Source organism: Sus scrofa, chromosome 13 (assembly GCF_054392235.1).
Source record: "Sus scrofa isolate SSC_HxYL_T2T_F1_AM1 chromosome 13, Sscrofa_HxYL_maternal_Yorkshire_Landrace_v2.0, whole genome shotgun sequence".
In the NCBI taxonomy this organism is placed as follows: domain Eukaryota; kingdom Metazoa; phylum Chordata; class Mammalia; order Artiodactyla; family Suidae; genus Sus; species Sus scrofa.
The window spans coordinates 224183596-224202580 of record NC_139395.1 but is presented as its reverse complement, the minus strand read 5'-3'; the positions used below and the strand labels follow the sequence as shown (position 1 = coordinate 224202580).

Below are 18985 nucleotides of genomic sequence, written 5' to 3'. Positions count from 1 at the left end.
TCAGGAAATAGTGACCTCATTAAATGAATGTTCTCTCTTCTATTTTTAGAAGGGCTTGTGAAGAATTGGTATTAATTTGTCCTTTAATGTTTGGTAGAGTTCAGTGGTGAGGCCACCTGGGTGGGTATTTTGTTTTTTTTTAAGTATTCAACATCTTTAGTTGCTATAGGTCTATTCAAGACTTCTTGAATGTCATTCATTTCATCTTGAAATTTATCCTTTTTATCTCAGATTATTGGCATAAAGTTATTCATAGTATTCCTCCATAATATTTATTTCTGTAAGGTCAAAAGTAATATTTTCTTTCATTCTGAGTCTAGTAAGTTTAGACTTCTGTTTTTTCTTTTTTTTTTTTTTTTTTTTTTTTTTGTCTTTTTGCTATTTCTTGGGCCACTCCTGCGGCATATGGAGGTTCCCAGGCTAGAGGTCCAATCGGAGCTGTAGCCACCAGCCTACGCCAGGGCCACAGCAACACAGGATCCGAGCCGTGTCTACAACCTACACCACAGCTCACGGCAACGCCGGATCGTTAACCCACTGAGCAAGGGCAGGGACCGAACCCGCAACCTTATGGTTCCTCGTCGGATTCGTTAACCACTGCGCCACGACGGGAACTCCAAGTCTTCTGTTTTTTTCTTGGTCAACCTAGCTAAAGATTTGTCAATTTGTTGATTTTTCCAAAGAACCAGTTTTTTGTTTCATTGATTTTCTCTATTATTTTTCTATTATTTAGTTCATTAATTTCTACTCTTTTTTTTTTTCTGCTTATTTTAGGTTTATTTGCTCTTCTTTTTCCAGTGTCTTTAGGTGGAAAGTTATGTTATTGATTTATGATCTTTCTTCTTTCTTAATATAGGCATTTACAGCTAGAAATTTTTCCTCTAAGCACTGCTTTAGCTACATGTCATTATTCATTTTCATTCATTTCAAAATGTTTTCTGATTTCTGTTGTGATTTCTTTGATCCATTGCTTATTTAGGAATGGGCTGCGCGATTTCCACGTTTGTCAACTTCTCCAAATTTTTTGTTGATTCCTAATTTCATTGTAGTTGAAAAACATACTTTGTAGTATTTCGATCTTTTTAGAGTTTACTGAGGCTGTCTTATGACCTCGCGTGCAGTCTGGCCTAGAGACCAGCCCATGTGCCCTTGGGGCGAGTGTCATTCTGCTGCTCTAGGTCGAGTGTTTGGCAGGTGTCTGTTGGGTCTGGTTGGTGGCAGTGTGGCTCAGCTCCTCCTCCTCGATAGTGGTCTGCCTGGTTATTCCGTCCCTTACAGAAAGTGAGCTATTGTCATCCCCCCATATCCTTTCTTCTCCATCAGGTTTTTGCTCCGTGTATTTCAGTGATGTATTGTTAGGTGTGTGTGTATTTATAATTATTAGGTCTTTCTGATGGATTGATCCTTTGGCAGGGGTGCTGTATTGGCATGTGGACCTTCCCAGGCCAGGGATCAAACCTGCACCACAGCCGTAACCAGAGCCACAGCGGTGACACCACCAGATCCTTAACCCACTGAACCACAAGGAAAACTCTTGGATTGATCCTTTTATCATGAGAAAATGTCCCTTTTTATCTCTTCTAGTAACTTTTTGTTTTAAAATATATCTTATCTAATATTAGTATAACCACTACAGCTTTCTTGTGGTGCTATTTGCATAAAATATCACTTTCCTTTCTTTACCTTCGGTCTATTTGTGTCTTTGAATCTAAAACATGTCTCTTAGTAATAGCATATAGTTGGGTAAAACAAACACAGAGTCTGAAAAACTGTCTTTTGAATGAATTGTTTAAGCCATTCACATTTACTGTTACTATTGATAGAGCTGGATTTATCTTTGCCACTTTACTTTTCATTTCTGTGTGTCTCGTGTGTTTTTTCCCTCTAATCCTCCTATAGCACTTCCTTTGGCACTAAGTAAATTATTTTCCAATGAAGCCCTTGAATTTCTTTCTTTCTTTCTTTCTTTTTTTTTTGTTTTGTTTGTTTTTTCTAGGGCCACACCCGCAGCATATGAAGGTTCCCAGGCTAGGGGTCGAATCGGACCTGTAGCCGCCAGCCACAGCCACAGCCACAGCCACACCAGATACGAGCTGCGTCTGCAACCTACACCACAGCTCACGGCAACGCCGGATCGTTAACCCACTGAGCAAGGCCAGGGACCAAACCCGCAACCTCATGGTTCCTAGTCGGATTCGTTAACCACCAAGCCACGACGGGAACTCCTACTTGAATTTCTTGAATGGGACATTTTCACTATCTTTTAGTGGTATGCACCCTAACTTATCAGAAGGAGCTTCAGATTTATACTAGCGTGCTTCCAGTGAGATACAGAAGCATCACTCCTACATCTCTCTATTCCATTACATTTATTAATGTTACAAACCAACGATACAGTGTTATAATTGTGACTTCACCATCTGTAAAGTAGCCCGGTACAGCTTTGCTCCCACCCACTTCTTTTGTGCTGTTATTGGCAAAAATATTACATATTCATCATATTTCTATATACATGAGACCAACATATGCGTATTGTTTTTATACATGCTTTTAAAATCAATTAAGGAGAAAAATACGCATTATATAGTCTTATAATTACTTTTAACTTCACCAGTGTTGTTTTTTCATGTGAATTCAGATTACCATCTGGGGTCACTTGCTTTTAACCTGAAGGACTTTCTTGAGTATTTCTGGTCATGGAGGTTGGCTAGCAAAAAATTCAATCAGTTTTTCTTTATCTGGGAATGTCTTTATTTTGCCTCCACTTTTGAAAGACAGAGTTCTTGGCTGATAGCTTTTTTCCTTGGAGCGCATTGAATGTTTTCCACTGTCTTCTGGCTTCCATTACTGCTACTGAGAATTCAGCTGTCAATCTTATTGGGGTTCCCTAGTAAATGAAAAACGGTCCCTCTCTTGCTGATTTCAAGATTTCTTTCTCCTTTTGTCTTTCAGCATCTTTGCCACATATGCCTGTGGATACCTTTTTTGTTTATCCTCCTTGGAGTTTCTTGATCTCCTTAATGTATAGTTTCTCAGTATATGTGGGGAGTTTTCAGCCATTATTTCCTTGATTTTCTTCCCACTCTTTCTCCCCCCCACCCCCCGCCACTTCTGGCACTCCCGTTACACATATGCTGGTGAGTTTAGTGGTGTCCCACATTTCTCTGAGGCTGTTCTTTTTCTTCTTTCTTTTATCCTCCTCTGTTCTTTGGATTGCATTTTTTTTTTTTTTTTTGTCTTTTTGCCATTTCTTGGGCCACTCCCGAAGCATATGGAGATTCCCAGGCTAGGGGTCTAATCGGAGCCGTAGCCACCAGCCTATGCCAGAGCCACAGCAATGCGGGATCCGAGCCGCGTCTGCAACCTACACCACAGCTCACAGCAATGCCGGATCCTTAACCCACTGAGCAAGGCCAGGGACCGAACCTGCAACCTTGTGGTTCCTAGGTGGATTCATCAATCACTGCACCACGATGGGAACTCCTGGATTGCATAATTTTTATCAGTTTCATTTCCAAGTTTGCTAATTCTTTCCTCTGCCAATTCAAAACTACAGTTGAGCCCCTCTAGTGAATTTTTCATTTCAGTGATTATACTTTCCTAACTCCAGAAATTTCTATTTGATATATATGTGATATTTGTATAAATGACACATATACGTACGTTATGTAAAATATTTTACGCAGTATTTTGAGCTCTTTATGGATATTTGTTATTTGATGTGACATTGTCATCATACGTTTTTTTTTATGGCCACACCTATGGCATATGGAAGTTCCTGGGCCAGGGATTGAATTTGAGCTGCAGCTGCGGCAATGCTGAATTCTTTAACCCACTGCACCAGGCCAGGGATTGAATTCACACCTCCACAGCAACCTGAGCCACTGCACTCAAGGTTCTTAATGCACTGCAGCCCAGCAGGAACTCCCATGCCTTTCCTTCTTTAATCAGTTTCTTCAGTTCTGTGACCTGTTTGGCTGTGCTCACGTCCTTGTTAAATCTGACACCTGGTTGAGCTCACAGGTATTATGTCGTTCTTTCCCCCTAGTGTATCGGTAACACTTGTCTGTTTCTCTGTTGTGTGATTTTTGGGGAAAACTAGGCATTTTAGATAATACATTTTGGTAGCAACTTAGGGTTCTTGCCACTCCCCCCTCCCTCTGGGCTTTTTGTTTGATGAGGTAACCCTAACCCTAACCCCAACCCTAACCTCAGCGAAGTCTCTCCCTCACTCTCCCCAGTGTGAAACTTCCAGGGTTGTTCCTCCAAGAGGTGCCGCCCCGGGAAAGCGTGAAGTCGCCCTGGGGTGACAGTGGTTTTGGCAGGGCCCTTCAGTCTCTGTCCCTGAGACTGGGTAGCTGTGACCGCACTCAATTGCTAGCTGATTACTGTTTTCAGCAATGCTCTGGGGCCATAAATTGCCCTATAACCTGATGTGGTCCAATTCAGGATTTATTGAAGCAATAGTTCAGTGTTTGCAATTTCTTCTAACCCCAGGAGGGCTCTTCTTAGCTGTTTCTTTCCCTGGTTCTCCTGCAAACTAGCTGGCCTACAATTTACTGTATCTTCAATGAATCTATGAACCTCCTCCCAATTGCCTTTCACCACACTTGTGCTGTTTTTGAGAGTCTCCTTATGATTAAACTTCTCCAGGCTCTGCCGTAAGTGAAGTTAGACTTTAGGAAGAGACGAAGAGCTACCTGTTCCATAGCTTGTTCTCCCAGGAGGCAGAATCCCTGAGCCAGGGTTCTGGGCCCAGGAGAGTAATAGCACAAATCTCTGAGTGACACCCCTGCTTTAGGAGCTGAGTGCACAGTGGAGTTGGGGGCAGTAGCCTGAAGTCTTCCTGGTGGCACTTTACCCAAGATAGAGGCTCCATTCCATGAGGAGAGGCTGGATAGAAGAGATCTCACCTCTCACATGTGCTCACCGAGAACTTACCTGCATCAGCAGACAACTGGGGGGCAAGACCCTGTGTTCTTGGTTGCACCTGTTTGGAATGGTTTCTGCTTGGCTCAGCTGGGAGGTGGGAGGGAAGGCGCAGTCTTGGTTCAAATGAGACTCTTGCTTTTCTCACTGAACTTTTCTCACTGAATTTTCATGTTTCTTCCTGTGCTGTATGCCCTTAGGGCCATTTCCAAAGGCTTAAAAAAAAATTTTTTTTTTTTTTTGGTCTTTTTGCCTTGTCTGGGGCTGCAACCGTGGCTTATGGAGGTTCCCAGGCTAGGGGTCCAATCGGAGCTGTAGCCACCCGCCTGCGCCAGGGCCACAGCAACGAGGAATCCATGCTGTATCTGCAACCTACGCCACAGCTCACGGCAACATGGGATCCTTAACCCACTGAGCAAGGCCAGGGATCGAACCCGCCACCTCATGGTTCCTAGTCAGATTCGTTAACCACTGCGCCACGACGGGAACTCCAAGGCTTAAAAATTTTTTTTAAATAATTTTCAACAGTTTTACTGGCTGGCATGTCCATGGAGCTTCTCAGGCTGTCATGTCAGAGTTGGTCTTTCTGTATCTTCTAATGTAATGTAAATGCTAAGCACAGCTTGTCTCTGAACCTGCCTTCCACTCCATCAGAGCACAATGGCCTCAGGTGGCCTGCATCCTGCTGCTTCCATCTGGAGCCTCCTGCAGCACCTGGGTCCAGCTCGCGGCTGCTGAGAGCAGTGACGGGGCAATGCATCTATGCGCCCTCTTCCCCGCAAAGCTTCATCTGGTCCCTGTGGCCTTTTTTCAACTTTTGGCTTTTAACTGGCATCTGTAGTGAGCGCTCACGATATCTGGCCTTTTCAGTCAATTTGAGAGCCTGGAGAATCAGGTGCCCCATACTCAGCTGGCACCTAAAACTAACAGTAACTTCTCAATTTTTCACCTTGCACTGCCCTTGGAAACGTCACTTCCAAAACATCTCACGTAAAAAGGCTTCCTCATTGAGCCTGAAAGGCAGAGCCAGATGCAGGGAGCGCAGGGGGACAATTTAAAGACCATCACTCTTGAATACAAGAGATTTTGAAATTTTGCGTGGTTACCTCTTAAAAGAATTCTTCATCACTGAAACTGAACATGATACGAAAGAGCATGGATGCTTATTCAGGGTGTTCTAACACCGTTACTGCGTCCGGTTTAAGGAGAAAGTGTTTTGTCCTTAACCAGTTAAGACCCAAACTTACACACAATAATCTCAGAAAAAGAATGCTGCTCTCTCCTTTCTGTACACAGCAAGCAGTGTGCACACAATTTGCAGACTACACGCTATCAGCGAGACAGAGGCACGGGCAGGTCTTTGCGGGAAGGTCTGAAGGCAGACTCGGCAGGAACTGGGCAAACACAGGCGGTGAGTCACGTCTTCCCCCATAGGGTCAGGGTGGCCATCCCAGCAGAATTACTTTGAAACAAATCAGCTACATTCAGAATCTGAAACTAAGCACCAGTAACTATACTTTGCATAAAAGAGAATATTTAAAACAAGAGAATTGAGATACAAAGGACTCACTAGAAAAAGTATAGACTATATGGAGGTTATGATTCTTGATATAAATTGGCTCCTATAAACCAATTTTTTTAAAAAAAACCTTGAGCGCAAATAGAACTGCCGAATAGAACACATAAAATGAGAAATTTCAATGACCACAAACACATGAACATACAGCATCACCAAGGTGCTACTTATTTGACAATCAGACTCGCAAGGACTTGCTGCTTTATGGCCAGCGCCCTCCAGCTACCAGATAAAGGCTTCTCCCACGCCGCCTCCCCTCTGAGGGCAGGGCCACGAAGCTTCACACCAGGCAGGAGCTCCACCTGCAGGAACTGCGCCCAGGGTCGCCCTTGCGTGTGAACCTGCGGCAGCACAGCTGAAATGACCCTGACACAGCTCGTGGGGGAAGGTGCCTTGAGTCATGGCCCCGGCCCCGTGTGACAGCTGTTAAAACATAGATGGAAGAATATATGTAATTATTAAGTACAAAAGCTGATTATAAAAGTATATGGTAATCCTAATTTTGTAAAAATGTTTTAAATGAGAAAATAAATCCCAAATACTAATGCCATTACTATGGAGAGGATTATGGGAGATTTTCATTTTCTGCTTTATATTTTATGTGCTTTGTAGATTTTATGCTGTAAGCATAAATGCTTTTATATTCAGAAAAGAAGAATCCATAATCAAATACATCCTATTTGGGGTAATTTAAAAAACCTTTTCACACATTTCAAAATGCAGAATTACAAAGTCAATAACTTTTATTAACATGATATAAAAAATTTTAGTGATAAACAGAATTCCTAGAGAGTAGCTTTAAAACTTTAATGCTTCTTAAAATCTTAATTTACAAGATACTTGTCTTACTGTCACTGACCTTTCGATACAAAAATTTTACAATATTTGTTTGCTATAAAACTCCAACATTAAGGTCAGGGTCAGGGTCGGGTAGTTCTTCGCCCCGGCAGCCACTCTGTTCCGTGGAGCGGCCACTGGGCCACTGCGAGAACCTCTGTGTGTCGGACAATAAGTTACACAGGTTATATACACAGTTACAAAAGGATCATCGAATTCCAGGATGTTGCCGCAAGCCACACCGCAGGCCGGCCCCACAGGCAACAGCTGCTGAGCACAAGCAACGTGCAGCCGAAGGAGAGTCCCCTGGGCCTGAGCCCAGCTAGCCAGGCCTTTGGTGGAGCATTTCAAACGGCGGAGCCCTGATAACAGCTCCGCCAGGCACGGAGCCAGGCCACTGCCAGGCTCCTTCCACGGCACCCTGGCTGTTTCTAGGAAGCATCCTCGACTCACAAACCCTCCCATCCTCCGTCCCCAACATAACATCCTGTTTCCCAGCAAAATAAAAGCACTCTCGCTTAGACGCGAGCATCCCTTCAAATTCTTAGAATACTTTGTGTTTGCGTCTTTGATTTAGGTTTACTCGATCAGACGACTCAGTTTAGTCACGTTTGAATAAAATAACTGAATATGATTTGGCCAAGTTTCATCGGCACAGAACTCAAGATGCAGCCGCAGGGCAGGCTGTGGGCAGGCTCTCCGGCCCCTCGGCGCACTGCCGGGGGCTCAGCAGACAGCGCAGAGGGCAGGAACCTCAGCCCAGCGGTGGTTCCTCATTGTTGACTTACAGTAAAAATAACAATTCAATACACTTCCACGCACAAGAGCTTCTACAGTGGTTATGAAAACAAGCACTTCAGCGGAACAGCAAGAAGGCAGAAACCCAGAAAGTAGTTTAAAACTCAGTGCTGGTTCGTCCTTGTGAAACCGAGCCCCTCACCTGACAGCCCACACGGCCTCTGTTGCGTGTTAGTGGCAACATGTGCGGAAAACTGGGCACACCTGTTTCAAGAGAGGCCACGTGTGTGTGTCCAGCCCAGTCTGGGGCCCAAGGACTCGCTCCCCGTCCACCAGGCTCTGGGCGCTGCCCCTCCTTCTGAAATGGAACTGAAGCAGCTGTACTTGGGCCTCAAGTTCTTTCTAGCATCAATTCTATCTATGAACTTGTCATTTGAAGTGGGAATAAATAACTGAATTTTAAAATCAATTTTTATGTTTTTAGCTAAAAAAGTGCAAACTCACAACACAGCAGAGAACCAAGCCTGCAGCGCCTACAGCGCCCACGCCCAGCTTCCCTCCCCATCACCCCAGTGGCGAAAACCCTGACAGTCATGTCTTCGTCAATGTGCCTGCGGATTGAAAGAGTTCTTCAAATGCTTGAGGGAGGGGTTTCTGAGATGAGACGGACCTGTCGGCGGAGGACAGCCGGCCCCAGCGGCTGCGGACGCCACTGCGCCTTCCGCGGCTGGCCCTGCGCTCACATGTTGTAGGCCACATAGATGGGGTCTAGCTGGTCGGCCAGGAAGCCGTCGCGCAGGTGCATGCGCTGCTTCTCGCCCCGGGAGTTGATGGGGATGACGCCCGGGTCCACGATGACCACCACGCCCACCACCAGGTGGTGCTCCTCCAGCACCACGTTGGTCACCAGGGCCACCAGGTCCAGGGCGTCCTGCTCCAGCCCGTCCAGCTCCACCACCACCACCAGCAGGTTGGTCCAGGTGAACACGGCGCTGTGGGGGAAGGCACACGGGGTCACGCGGGACGGCACAGCTTCGGGGGCCAAGGACATGCAGGACACAGCGTCAGACAGACTGGTGAGAACACCAAAGCCTGTTCACGGACACGTCACCCTCGTGCTCCGCGCCCTCCCAAGGTCAGAGGTTAGGCTGCGTTTCGCAAGAGGATCTGATCAAAGTTCTCACTAAGAATGAAGACTAGGCTTTGAAGTTGGGAGCTGTGCCCTTCCCAGCGCCAGCTCCCTACCAAGTGAAGAAATCGCGAGTCGGGACCGTTTAGATCGGGAACCTCCTGTTAAAAGCAGAGGCACTTCAGGGTGGTTTCGCGCGTGCACGTGGGGACAGACTCTTGGTTTCAGACCGACAGAAAAAGCGGGAAAGGCAGGCAAACCCAAACGAGAGACTCGCAGAGCCCGTGTGGGGCGGCAGCCGCGGAGGCAGGTGGCCGCCGCCCCCGCCCGCCCGGCCTCACCACTCAGCGACGCTCCTGTGAGCGCGGATCACCGACGCCTCGATGTCGATGGGGTGGTAGCGCATGCCCCGCAGCTCCAGCGTCTCGTCCAGAGACCCCACCACGTACAGCGCGTCGTGTCGCTCTGCGGACGGCACGGGGCGCCCACCTCAGCCCGGCACGGGGCCGACGGGAGCCGGCTCTTCAGCGCGGCCTGGTATCAGCCTCCTGCCCGGCCGCGGCCCCGACGTGCCGGCCGCGGCCCCGATGTGCCGCCCACGCCCCAGATTCAGAGGAGCTGTGCCCACGGCGGATACGCATCCAACCACCTTTACTCCTCGGAGACAAAACGGCATCTATGGGGCTCCCAAAGTCCTGACTTGGCCGAGGGACCTCGCGACTTTGGGGGAGCTGAGGCCACGTCCAGAGGGCGAGGGAAGAGTCATCTTCAGAGACCCAAGCGTCTAGCCAGGGGCGAGGTGGGTCTGCAGGAAGCCCCCACCGCACCGCGCTGGGCCACCCGGGACCCCCTCACCTCCACTGGCATCGGTGAGCTCCGTCCTCCGAAGGAAGCCCAGGAAGCCCGTCCGTGCCCAGACGGTCTGGGTGTCTCCGAAGCTCAGCCGGGCGCTGAAGTGGTCGGCTTGGAGCCCCTCCTCCCCGTAGACCGTGTAGTACCCGGTGGCGTTGTGGGGGCTGCTCACCCAGATCTAGGGCCCAGAGGACAAGAGTGCCGGTGGGCCCAGGTGCGGGGCAGTCTGTCCTGCCGCCGGGAGCGACAGGACGGTCCTCTGCGGGGGAGGGTCTCGGACCGGGTCGTAGGTAGGGGCAGGGAAGGCAGACAAGCAGTTTCTTCGCCTTCGCGTGGCGTGTTCCCCCCCTCGGCCCAGGAGTGACGCGTGCAGGGCCACCATGTACAGGGTTCAGTGAGAAAGAACTGGCGACAGCCCGCACGCACACAGCGCCAGCGGGAGCGAGGGCTCAGCCTCACCCCCACAGGTGCCAACGGTGCCCAGGGTGCTGCGGGCCCCTGAGGGGTCCTCCTGAACTCAGGGCCCAGCCTCGACCCACAGGCGGTTCCCCAGCCTGGGTGCCAGGCTCTGGACACCCTCCCAAAGCAGCCTCCGAAAGAGGAGACAGGAGGCCAACAGGGCCTTCACCATGAGTGGGTCCCAGCCTGGTGTAGACCCACCCTGGCCACCTTGGGGACACGCTTTGCCCTAACAGGCCTGGCCCCAGCTGGTCGGGAAGTGGGGTTGGGGGGGAGGCCGCAGGCTGACACATCCACCCGGGAACAGGCTGCCTTTCCACGCGGATGCTGCATGACCCCTGGAGGCCCCCAGGCTCCCCAACTCCCTCGCCCTAGCTGGTTGGAGACTGGCCAGTATCTGTGTGGTGCTGCCCACAGCCAAGCCCACAAGGGTCCCTGTGTCCTGCTGGAACTGGGAGCACCGCAGCAGACCCGCCAGGGCATCAGGCCTTAACCCGCACTCCACCTGCCATCCTGGCCTCCAGGTACTGGGTCCAACCCATCCCAAGTTGTGTTAGACACAAGTGCTAAACACAGGTAGGTGGACAGATCCCAGCACAGCCTGCCCTGTGCCCTCAGGACAGAGACCTTCCCTCTCGGCCCGGGTGCCCCTCCACTGGGGATATGGCTCCTGGGTCCACGCAGGAGCTGCTTTTTAGGGACAGCTGCTTCCACCACTGCTGCTGGCCCCTCGGGCTGCCCAGCCTGCAACTCAAGGTTTCTCTCTGCCAGCAGGCAGCAGGGTGTGGGCCTCGTCCCACAGGCAGGACCCTGAAACCTCACCCAGGGGGTGGTCCAGGAGCACAGACACTGGGGGTTAGCGAGCAGCTGCTGACAGATTCCCGAAAGCATGTGTGACCTAAAGGGTCAGAACTCCCGAATCGGGGGCAGAAGGGGAGGAGGGCGAGTAGCTCCTGGGGTGGGTGGTATGCCCCTCACCTGTCCCAGATGTGATACCTGTCCCAGGTGTGACACCTCTCCCAGGTGAGAGCCTCCCCTCTCCCAGGTGTGAGCCTCACCTCTCCCAGGTGTGAGTCTCCCAGGGGCCCTTTGGTCTCCGTGTGGGCGATGATGACCTTTACCCCGGGGAGGATCTGGAAGGAGAACAAGGCACCATGTCAGAGGCAGCACAACCCTCCGGGTCCAACTCTGTTAAAAATAACGTCCTTCGAAGCCGATCAAAGGACACGACGTGTGCAGGAGAGTGATCAGCCTAAATCTGACTCTAAGTTTTAACAGAAATAAGAGAGTTTATTTATTTATTTATTTATTTAAATTGTAAAGCCTTTTATTTATTTTATTTATTTATTTTTTTGGCCATTTCTTGGGCTGCTCCTGTGGCATATGGAGGTTTCCAGGCCAGGGGTCTAACTGGAGCTGTAGCTGCCGGCCTGCGCCAGAGCCACAGCAACGCGAGATCCGAGCCGCGTCTGCAACCTACACCACAGCTCGCGGCAATGCCGGATCCTTAAACCACTGAGCAAGGGCAGGGATTGAGCCCGCAACCTCATGGTTCCTAGTCGGATTCGTTATCCACTGCGCCACGTCGGGAACTCCAGAAATAAGAGATTTTAGTAGAGAAAAATAAGCTGCGAATCTTAGCGAAATGACCCATTCCTGAGAATGGACCTTATGCTGGATGCCGAGAGGGGTGGAGGGGTCTGCTCCTCCTGGGCCTTTGGCTGAGGCCCCTCATGGGGCTCACGAGTGCAGTGGGGGGTCCACACAATGCCCCCCGCCCCCGCCAAGCCCCTAGTTCTGGATGGAAAGCTGGCCACCGAGAGTCCTTCCTGCCCCAGCCTGTAAGCTGGGCAGCTTCTGGGCAGCCGCTGAGCTTGGGCCTCGTGCTCACCAGTGGCTGTGGAGAAGGCTGCCTTGGGTCCAGGACCCCTACCCGGGCCTGGGGGGACCTGCTGGCTGCTCCGGGAAACCTGTTCTGTGTCTTTGGCTGCCCCACGTGTAAACAGTCAGGTGACAGTAGAGGCCTTCAGCAGGTGGCGGAAGGGACGGGGGGGCCGCAGGATGCCTAGTGCAGGCTGTCAGCCGTGGCCGGCGCCGGGCCCTCCCCACGGGCGGCCCTGGTGGAACCATCCTGTTGCCGATGCTGCTGGGCCTCTGACTTCTCCCATGTGGCCCACCCGAACCCTGAGGCCGGAGCTCTTTCCAGAATCCATGCCTGTCAGGCCCAAGTTCGTGTAACAGAGAAATGCGGGGGGCGGGGGGGTGGGAGGAGTCCATTAAAAAGGGGTGCAGAGCCGTAAGTGATGGGAAACAAAAAGACACCAAAAAGAACTGCCTTGAGGCTAGAGGTCTGGGAAAACACGCGTGTTTGCAGAGAGGACGACACAGACTGCACGCCAGCGTCCGTGCCTCACAGGCCTCTGCACACGTGTCCTTTGCTCCTCCTCTCCCCGCTCCGACCCCAGTGCAGCTCCAGCCGCACTGTCCTCCCCACGGCCCCAGGACCTTCGCACCAGCTGAACTTTCTCCCCAGGTCTCTGCTCCTCCTCTGGGGCCGCCCTGGTGCACTTCCCCCACTCACTCCTCCCCAGCACTTTCCACAGGCTCATGCTGTGCTGCCCCTGCGGCCCTGTCCCTCTCTGGGCACCTCCCTGCCTCCTGAGAGGCAGCTGTGGCCAGTGGAGTGTGAGAGCAGACTTGGGGTGGCCCCTGCCCCAGGTCTCGGGGCAGTGCAGAGACAGCCTTGCCTGTGCCCTCAGCGGCCAGGGATGCCCAGCGGGAGCTGTGGGAAGCCTTGAGGCTGGAGGCTACGTGTTGCTGGCATGCTGGGCACACAGTCCTCCCTCTGTCCTGCTGCCTCCTGGGGTCCCGCTGTGCACACCCCCAAGTCCTTCCCCTTCATCAGGCTGCCTGATGGTTCCTGGAGGTTTCCTTCCTGCCTCTGAGCCTCTCCTGGTCATGAAGATGCCTGTTCTCCTGGGCCTACGCCTGGCGACCCCCTCACGGTGCCAGTTTTTCCCTGGGTGTCTCAGGAGATCTCAGCCCCACCACCCGAGACCCTGACCAGGGCTCCATGGGCCTCGCCAGGCCTGGAGCACTTTCTAACTGCCAGCGTGGAGGGGACCACTTCCTGGCCATCCCTTGAGCCGGGGCGGAGTCTCTCCAGGCCCCAGTGCGTAGCTCCAGGCCACCATGAAGGCACCGTGGCCCCGAGGTCTCAGGACCAGCAGCGCCAGCGCCTCTGGTCTCTGCACCTCAAGGCCTCCCTTCCTGGGACTGGGGCTCAGCTGACAACGTGAGGGCTCAGTGAGTGCCTGGGCCTGAGGCTGAGTGCGTGTGCGTTTGCCACAGGAAGGAGGCCTCTGTGTCAGCCCGGCCCAGCCCACACTCGGGGGTCTGAGTTCATGGCCATGCGCCTCCCGGGGGGGACGTGAGACAGAAAGGACTGGGACACAAGACGGGGGCCTCCGTCCACGCCTCTACCTTTCCAGACTCTGTCAGCGGCAGACTGTGCGGAGAGCCCCGTTCCACCAAACGTACCCTAAAAATTAACGAGGGAAAATTTCAGGATAAAACTTAATACACAGACAACAATCTCTAGAAAGGCAACTAACAAGGTAATGAGAAACTGATTAATACTGTGACAGCAGCCAAGCCTCTACCCTTTTGATCATGACCTTGCTGTGACCTTGGAGAAGTGACTTCAGGTGCCTGGCTCACTGGGCACCACTCAGGGCAGGAGCCAGCTCTACGTTGCTCCAGGGCTCCAGGGCCATCTGGCCTCGTCCCCAGGAAGCTCCACCACCTCTGCCTCAAGCTGCAGCGCAGCCGCATCTGTGGGCCCAGACCCGGGACCCGAGCCCTGGAGCTGAGAGGGCCCAGACCTGCAGGCCCACGTGGCCCCAGGACACATCCACTGAGCAAAGCCAAGTCCTGCCTTACGTGGGTTTATTTGTCTCCTACCCCATAAGAGCTCCTAGGGCCCTTCCTGGCTGTGGGAAGGAGAGAGAGAGGGCACAGGGAGCGGGGGAGGCTGAGCCCGTGCCCCGGGCGTTACCTGTCATGGCGCAGTGCCCTCGTGTCCACGTAGACGGTCGTGGGGTCCGGGCCGGCCGTGCCCTGCAAGGGGAGCAGCAGAGGGACCTCCACTCAGGGCCTCGTGCCCATTGACTCCAGGGGCGCCCAAGAAGGCAGCAGCTGTGCTCCCTCCAAACATCTACACGGCTTGGGGACCCAAGGGAACCCACAGAATGAGGGCGGCAAAGCCACACAGCTTAACACCCCGGCCCTAACAGCTCCCCCTCCAGGAAACACCACCAGGGGGCTGGGGGCATTTCCACGCAGCCGTCCTCTCCAACAACTCTACCGAGGGCTGCGGCCCGTCGGGGACGCGCGGCCACGGCGCCCTCTCTTCTCTCCCCTCTCATCTGACCTGATGAAAGGACAGGACGCCTTTTTATTAGAGAAGGGACCTCACATCACATGGACACACGGCCCAACATCATTCTCTGAAGACCCCGGACAATAGTATAACCTAGACCTGCCCTGGAATTAAAACAGAGATGTCTTCACCGAGGCCAAGCACTGCCCTTCCTCCAGAGGCAATGCCGGGCAGGCTCAATGCTTCTGAAAATACTTTTGCTCTTAAATCTGGTTACAAAGGAGCTCCCGTAATACGTCGAAGAATGTCTATGTGAGCAAAGTCAGACAGCAAAGGAAACACATATCTGTCTGGAGGTCACGAGAGGACACATGAGCTCAGGGGGAAGCACAGAGGCACCTCGAGGGGGAGGTCGAGGTCGAGGTCAAGGTCATACCTGCTCGGCCAGCTTTCCCAGCCTGTTGGGCTGACAGAGACAAGGAGACCAGCAGAGCGAGACAGGGAGGAGACAGCCACAGGGAACACAAACAGAGAGCAACAGGCTCGTGAGAAACTCCGCTAAGAGAGAGCAAAGTGCAGTGCAGCATCTCAGACGGCAAACGGAACGTCCACTAGGACTCCCGCCGTGGTGTGCCAACTCCCGTGGGCGGGCACGGTCGCCTCGCGTTTCCAGGAAGGAGCGCAGGGGCTTCCAGATGCTGAACAGACAGAGGTCTGTGCCCCCAGTCTGTGACAGGGCTCAGTCGCACTGCCAGCCCGCCTCGTCCTGCCACTCGGCAAGGGCCCACACGAGGCCCAGACCTCAGCCGCCTCCACTGTGGAGGGGACAAGGCGGGCGCGCCCAGAAAGCAGGACGATGGTCTCTGCCGTCAAGACCCACCCGCGTCCAGCAGCCTGGGCCGAGGGCTGGGGCCCAGCACAACCCCCCCAGGCGCTGGTTCCCACAGCGCCTCTCTTCCCGACTCCCGAACGCGGGAGCTCGAGGCATCCAGCGTGCTCTAGAAAGAGGTGGGGCCGAGGTACCAGCGGGGAGTGTGGGAAGCCGTCCCCGGAAGCAGCGGCCAACAGCCCTGCACTAGAGGCAGCTGTCCTGAAAGTTCTGCTCTGTTTCCTCTTAATAATTAAATTCCTTAATGTTTCACAAACAAATCTGGGATAATACAAACCATCACACTAATTACTTTTCTTTTTAAAATTAGTAGATGTCCTTAAACACGAAGTTTATTCTTGCTGTAGAATGCTAGTTGCATACTATTTCAACCTAGAAATTCTTCCAGGTAAGGTAACAGTCACTGTTCAAAAAATCTTGTGTTTTTCCCAAATTCTCTTCCTCAAGAACAGAACCTCCTTTAAAGTAAAACACTCGGCTCTGGAAGCTGATCTGCTATTTGGAAACTGCAACAGCAGAGGCTCGGAGGAGGGGAAGGACCACGGGGCGGGAAGCCGAGTGTGCGCAGGGCCGTCGGCGGAAGCCCAGCCGCCTACCTGGAGGCAGATGGCCACGTTGACCCTGCAGCCGAACGTGGTGCTCACGGCCCGCGCGGGCAGGCCCAGGTCCCTGAACAGCTTGGAGAAAGACTGCGTGAGCGCGATCCGGGGTCGCTCCTCCGCCACCACCATGCAGGTGCGCACGCACGACAGGTTCACGCCCTTTGTCTGCGGGAGGAGCAGCCCTGGGATCAGGCCACTGGGCGGTGCGCCCGCTCAGGTCAGAGCGAGAGAACCCCGCCTCCCCGTTCCCTCCGCCTGCTCCACGCCCACGCCTGCCCTCTGCCCTCTGCCCTCAAAGACCCCGCAGTGAGCTCAGAACCCGGGTCAGACCCACCCGACCTGCGCCCAGCCCTCCTCTCCTGCCAGATGAACGAGGCTGTGCCACAAGGAGGGGGCAGCGGAGGGGAGCTCACACCAGGGCGGCCCTGGGCGCCTGGAGAGGGTTCCTGTTCCACCCACTGCTCGGCGAGGCCCTGGGGTCCCTAAGGCCAGGGCCACACTCACCCTGAGCACGGCCGTCTGCGCACCCAGGCCCCTGGCACACATCTCCATCACGGAATAGGAGCAGAAGGTGACGCGGGCCTTGTACTGGCTGACGGCCCACAGCCACAGGGACACGTTGCTCTCCAGCTCGGGCGGGGGCACCAGCACCGACTGATGCCCCGAGTAGACGCTGTGCCAGCGACAGGGGCGGGTTAGCACGTGGGCGCGTGCCTCTCCCCTCAGGGGCCCGTGCCTTCCTGGCAGAGCCCACACCCTTCTGACCATGTAGGGGTTTCAGCAGAAAATGCGGGACGCAGGTCACCCCGCCCCCAGCCTCAGGATCCAGGTCGCCGTTAGGGACGGGCGCGCTGTGGGGACTGGCCCACATGGGAAGGTCTGCCCCTTCCTCCCTGTACTCGATGGACGAAGGTGTGTCCCCAGGCCTTAGAAACGGAGAGTGTGTGCACTTCACGAAAATGTGCTTTTACTCAACCTCAGGCCCAGACTCCAGTGCAGCCCACCCCACACAAACCTGCCCACTCACAGGGGCAGCCTCTGCTTCGTGGGCATCAAAAAGCTATCTGAGGAGTTCCCGTCATGGCGCAGTGGTTAACGAATCTAACTAGGAACCATGAGGTGGCGGGTTCGATCCCTGGCCTTGCTCAGTGGGTGAAGGATCCGGCGTTGCCATGAGCTGTGGTGTGGGTCACAGACGCGGCTCGGCTCCCGCGTTGCTGTGGCTGTGATGCAGGCCGGTGGCTGCAGCTCCGATTTGACCCCTAGCCTGGGAACCTCCATATGCTGCAGGAGCAGCCCTAGAAAAAGCAAAAAGCAAAAAAAAAAAAAAAAGCTATCTGAGAAAGGTGGGCATTTAAGGAAGCAATTCAACCCAGCAGGTGGGTGCAGCAGTGGAGAGGGGTTAAGGGGTGGTGCCTCTACTCTCTGCCTCACCCACCTGCACACTCACCTGCACACTCTGCTCCACTCACCAGCACACTTGGCCCTCGCCCACCTGCACACTCGGCCTCACCCACCTGCACACTCTGCTCCACTCACCTCCACACTCGGCCTCACCCACCTGCATACTCGCCTGCACACTCTGCTCCACTCACCAGCACACTCGGCCCTCGCCCACCTGCACACTCGGCCTCACCCACCTGCACACTCTGCTCCACTCACCTCCACACTCGGCCTCACCCACCTGCATACTCGCCTGCATACTCTGCTCCACTCACCAGCACACTCGGCCCTCGCCCACCTGCACACTCGGCCTCACCCACCTGCACACTCTGCTCCACTCACCTCCACACTCGGCCTCACCCACCTGCATACTCGCCTGCACACTCTGCTCCACTCACCAGCACACTCGGCCCTCGCCCACCTGCACACTCGGCCTCACCCACCTGCACACTCTGCTCCACTCACCTCCACACTCGGCCTCACCCACCTGCATACTCGCCTGCATACTCTGCTCCACTCACCAGCACACTCGGCCGTCGCCCACCTGCACACTCGGCCTCACCCACCTGCACACTCGCCTGCACACTCTGCTCCACTCACCTCCACTCTCTGCCTCACCCACCTGCACACTTGCCTGCACACTCTGCTCCACTCACCTCCACACTCGGCCTCACCCACCTGCACACTTGCCTGCATACTCTGCCCCACTCACCAGCACATTCGGCCCTCGCCCACCTGCACACTTGCCTGCACACTCTGCTCCACTCACCAGCACACTCGGCCCTCGCCCACCTGCACACTCACCTGCACAGACACCACAGGGCGAAGCCGAGGCCACAGTAGGGGTCGAGGCAGATGGCGATCTGCCTCGAGGGGTAGAGTTCACACTGCAGCTTTATGGAGCGGCACAAGGCACTCGTGGCCGCGTGTGACATCTTCAGGAGGGAAGTCAAACTCCATCAGTTGACAGGAAGGAAGAGGCGACAGTGCCCGCTGTCCCCGGCAGCCCGACCCAGTCCCTTCCCTGAGGGAAGGCTGGCTCACTCCCACGGGAACAAAGGAACACCCAGGAAACGGCACCCTGCGAGGCTGCTACGTGAGGCCTGAATAAAGTGTTTTAACAGAGCTTTGGGTTCCTGGTGAGGAGATG

General features: G+C 53.8%; 1 protein-coding gene across 50 annotated transcripts in view; it reads right to left on the bottom strand.

Annotated features, from left to right (window-relative positions):
* Positions 1–7230: 7230 nt before the first annotated feature.
* DIP2A (disco interacting protein 2 homolog A) overlaps positions 7231–18985 on the bottom strand; it is a 103781-nt gene continuing 92026 nt past the window's right edge. For 33 of the 50 annotated variants that reach the window (XM_084992421.1, XM_084992407.1, XM_084992422.1 and 30 more), the window contains 10 exons: positions 18640–18770; positions 16897–17065; positions 16387–16557; positions 15338–15367; positions 14578–14639; positions 14004–14061; positions 11579–11653; positions 10065–10239; positions 9551–9674; positions 7231–9072 (listed from right to left, as the gene is read on the bottom strand). In XM_084992421.1, coding sequence (XP_084848547.1) covers positions 8820–9072; positions 9551–9674; positions 10065–10239; positions 11579–11653; positions 14004–14061; positions 14578–14639; positions 15338–15367; positions 16387–16557; positions 16897–17065; positions 18640–18770 — 1248 coding nt within the window. In that variant the 3' untranslated portion in view covers positions 7231–8819. The remainder of the gene's footprint in view (positions 9073–9550; positions 9675–10064; positions 10240–11578; positions 11654–14003; positions 14062–14577; positions 14640–15337; positions 15368–16386; positions 16558–16896; positions 17066–18639; positions 18771–18985) is intronic. The other 17 variants (XM_084992424.1, XM_084992397.1, XM_084992410.1 and 14 more) reach the window with 1 other exon arrangement.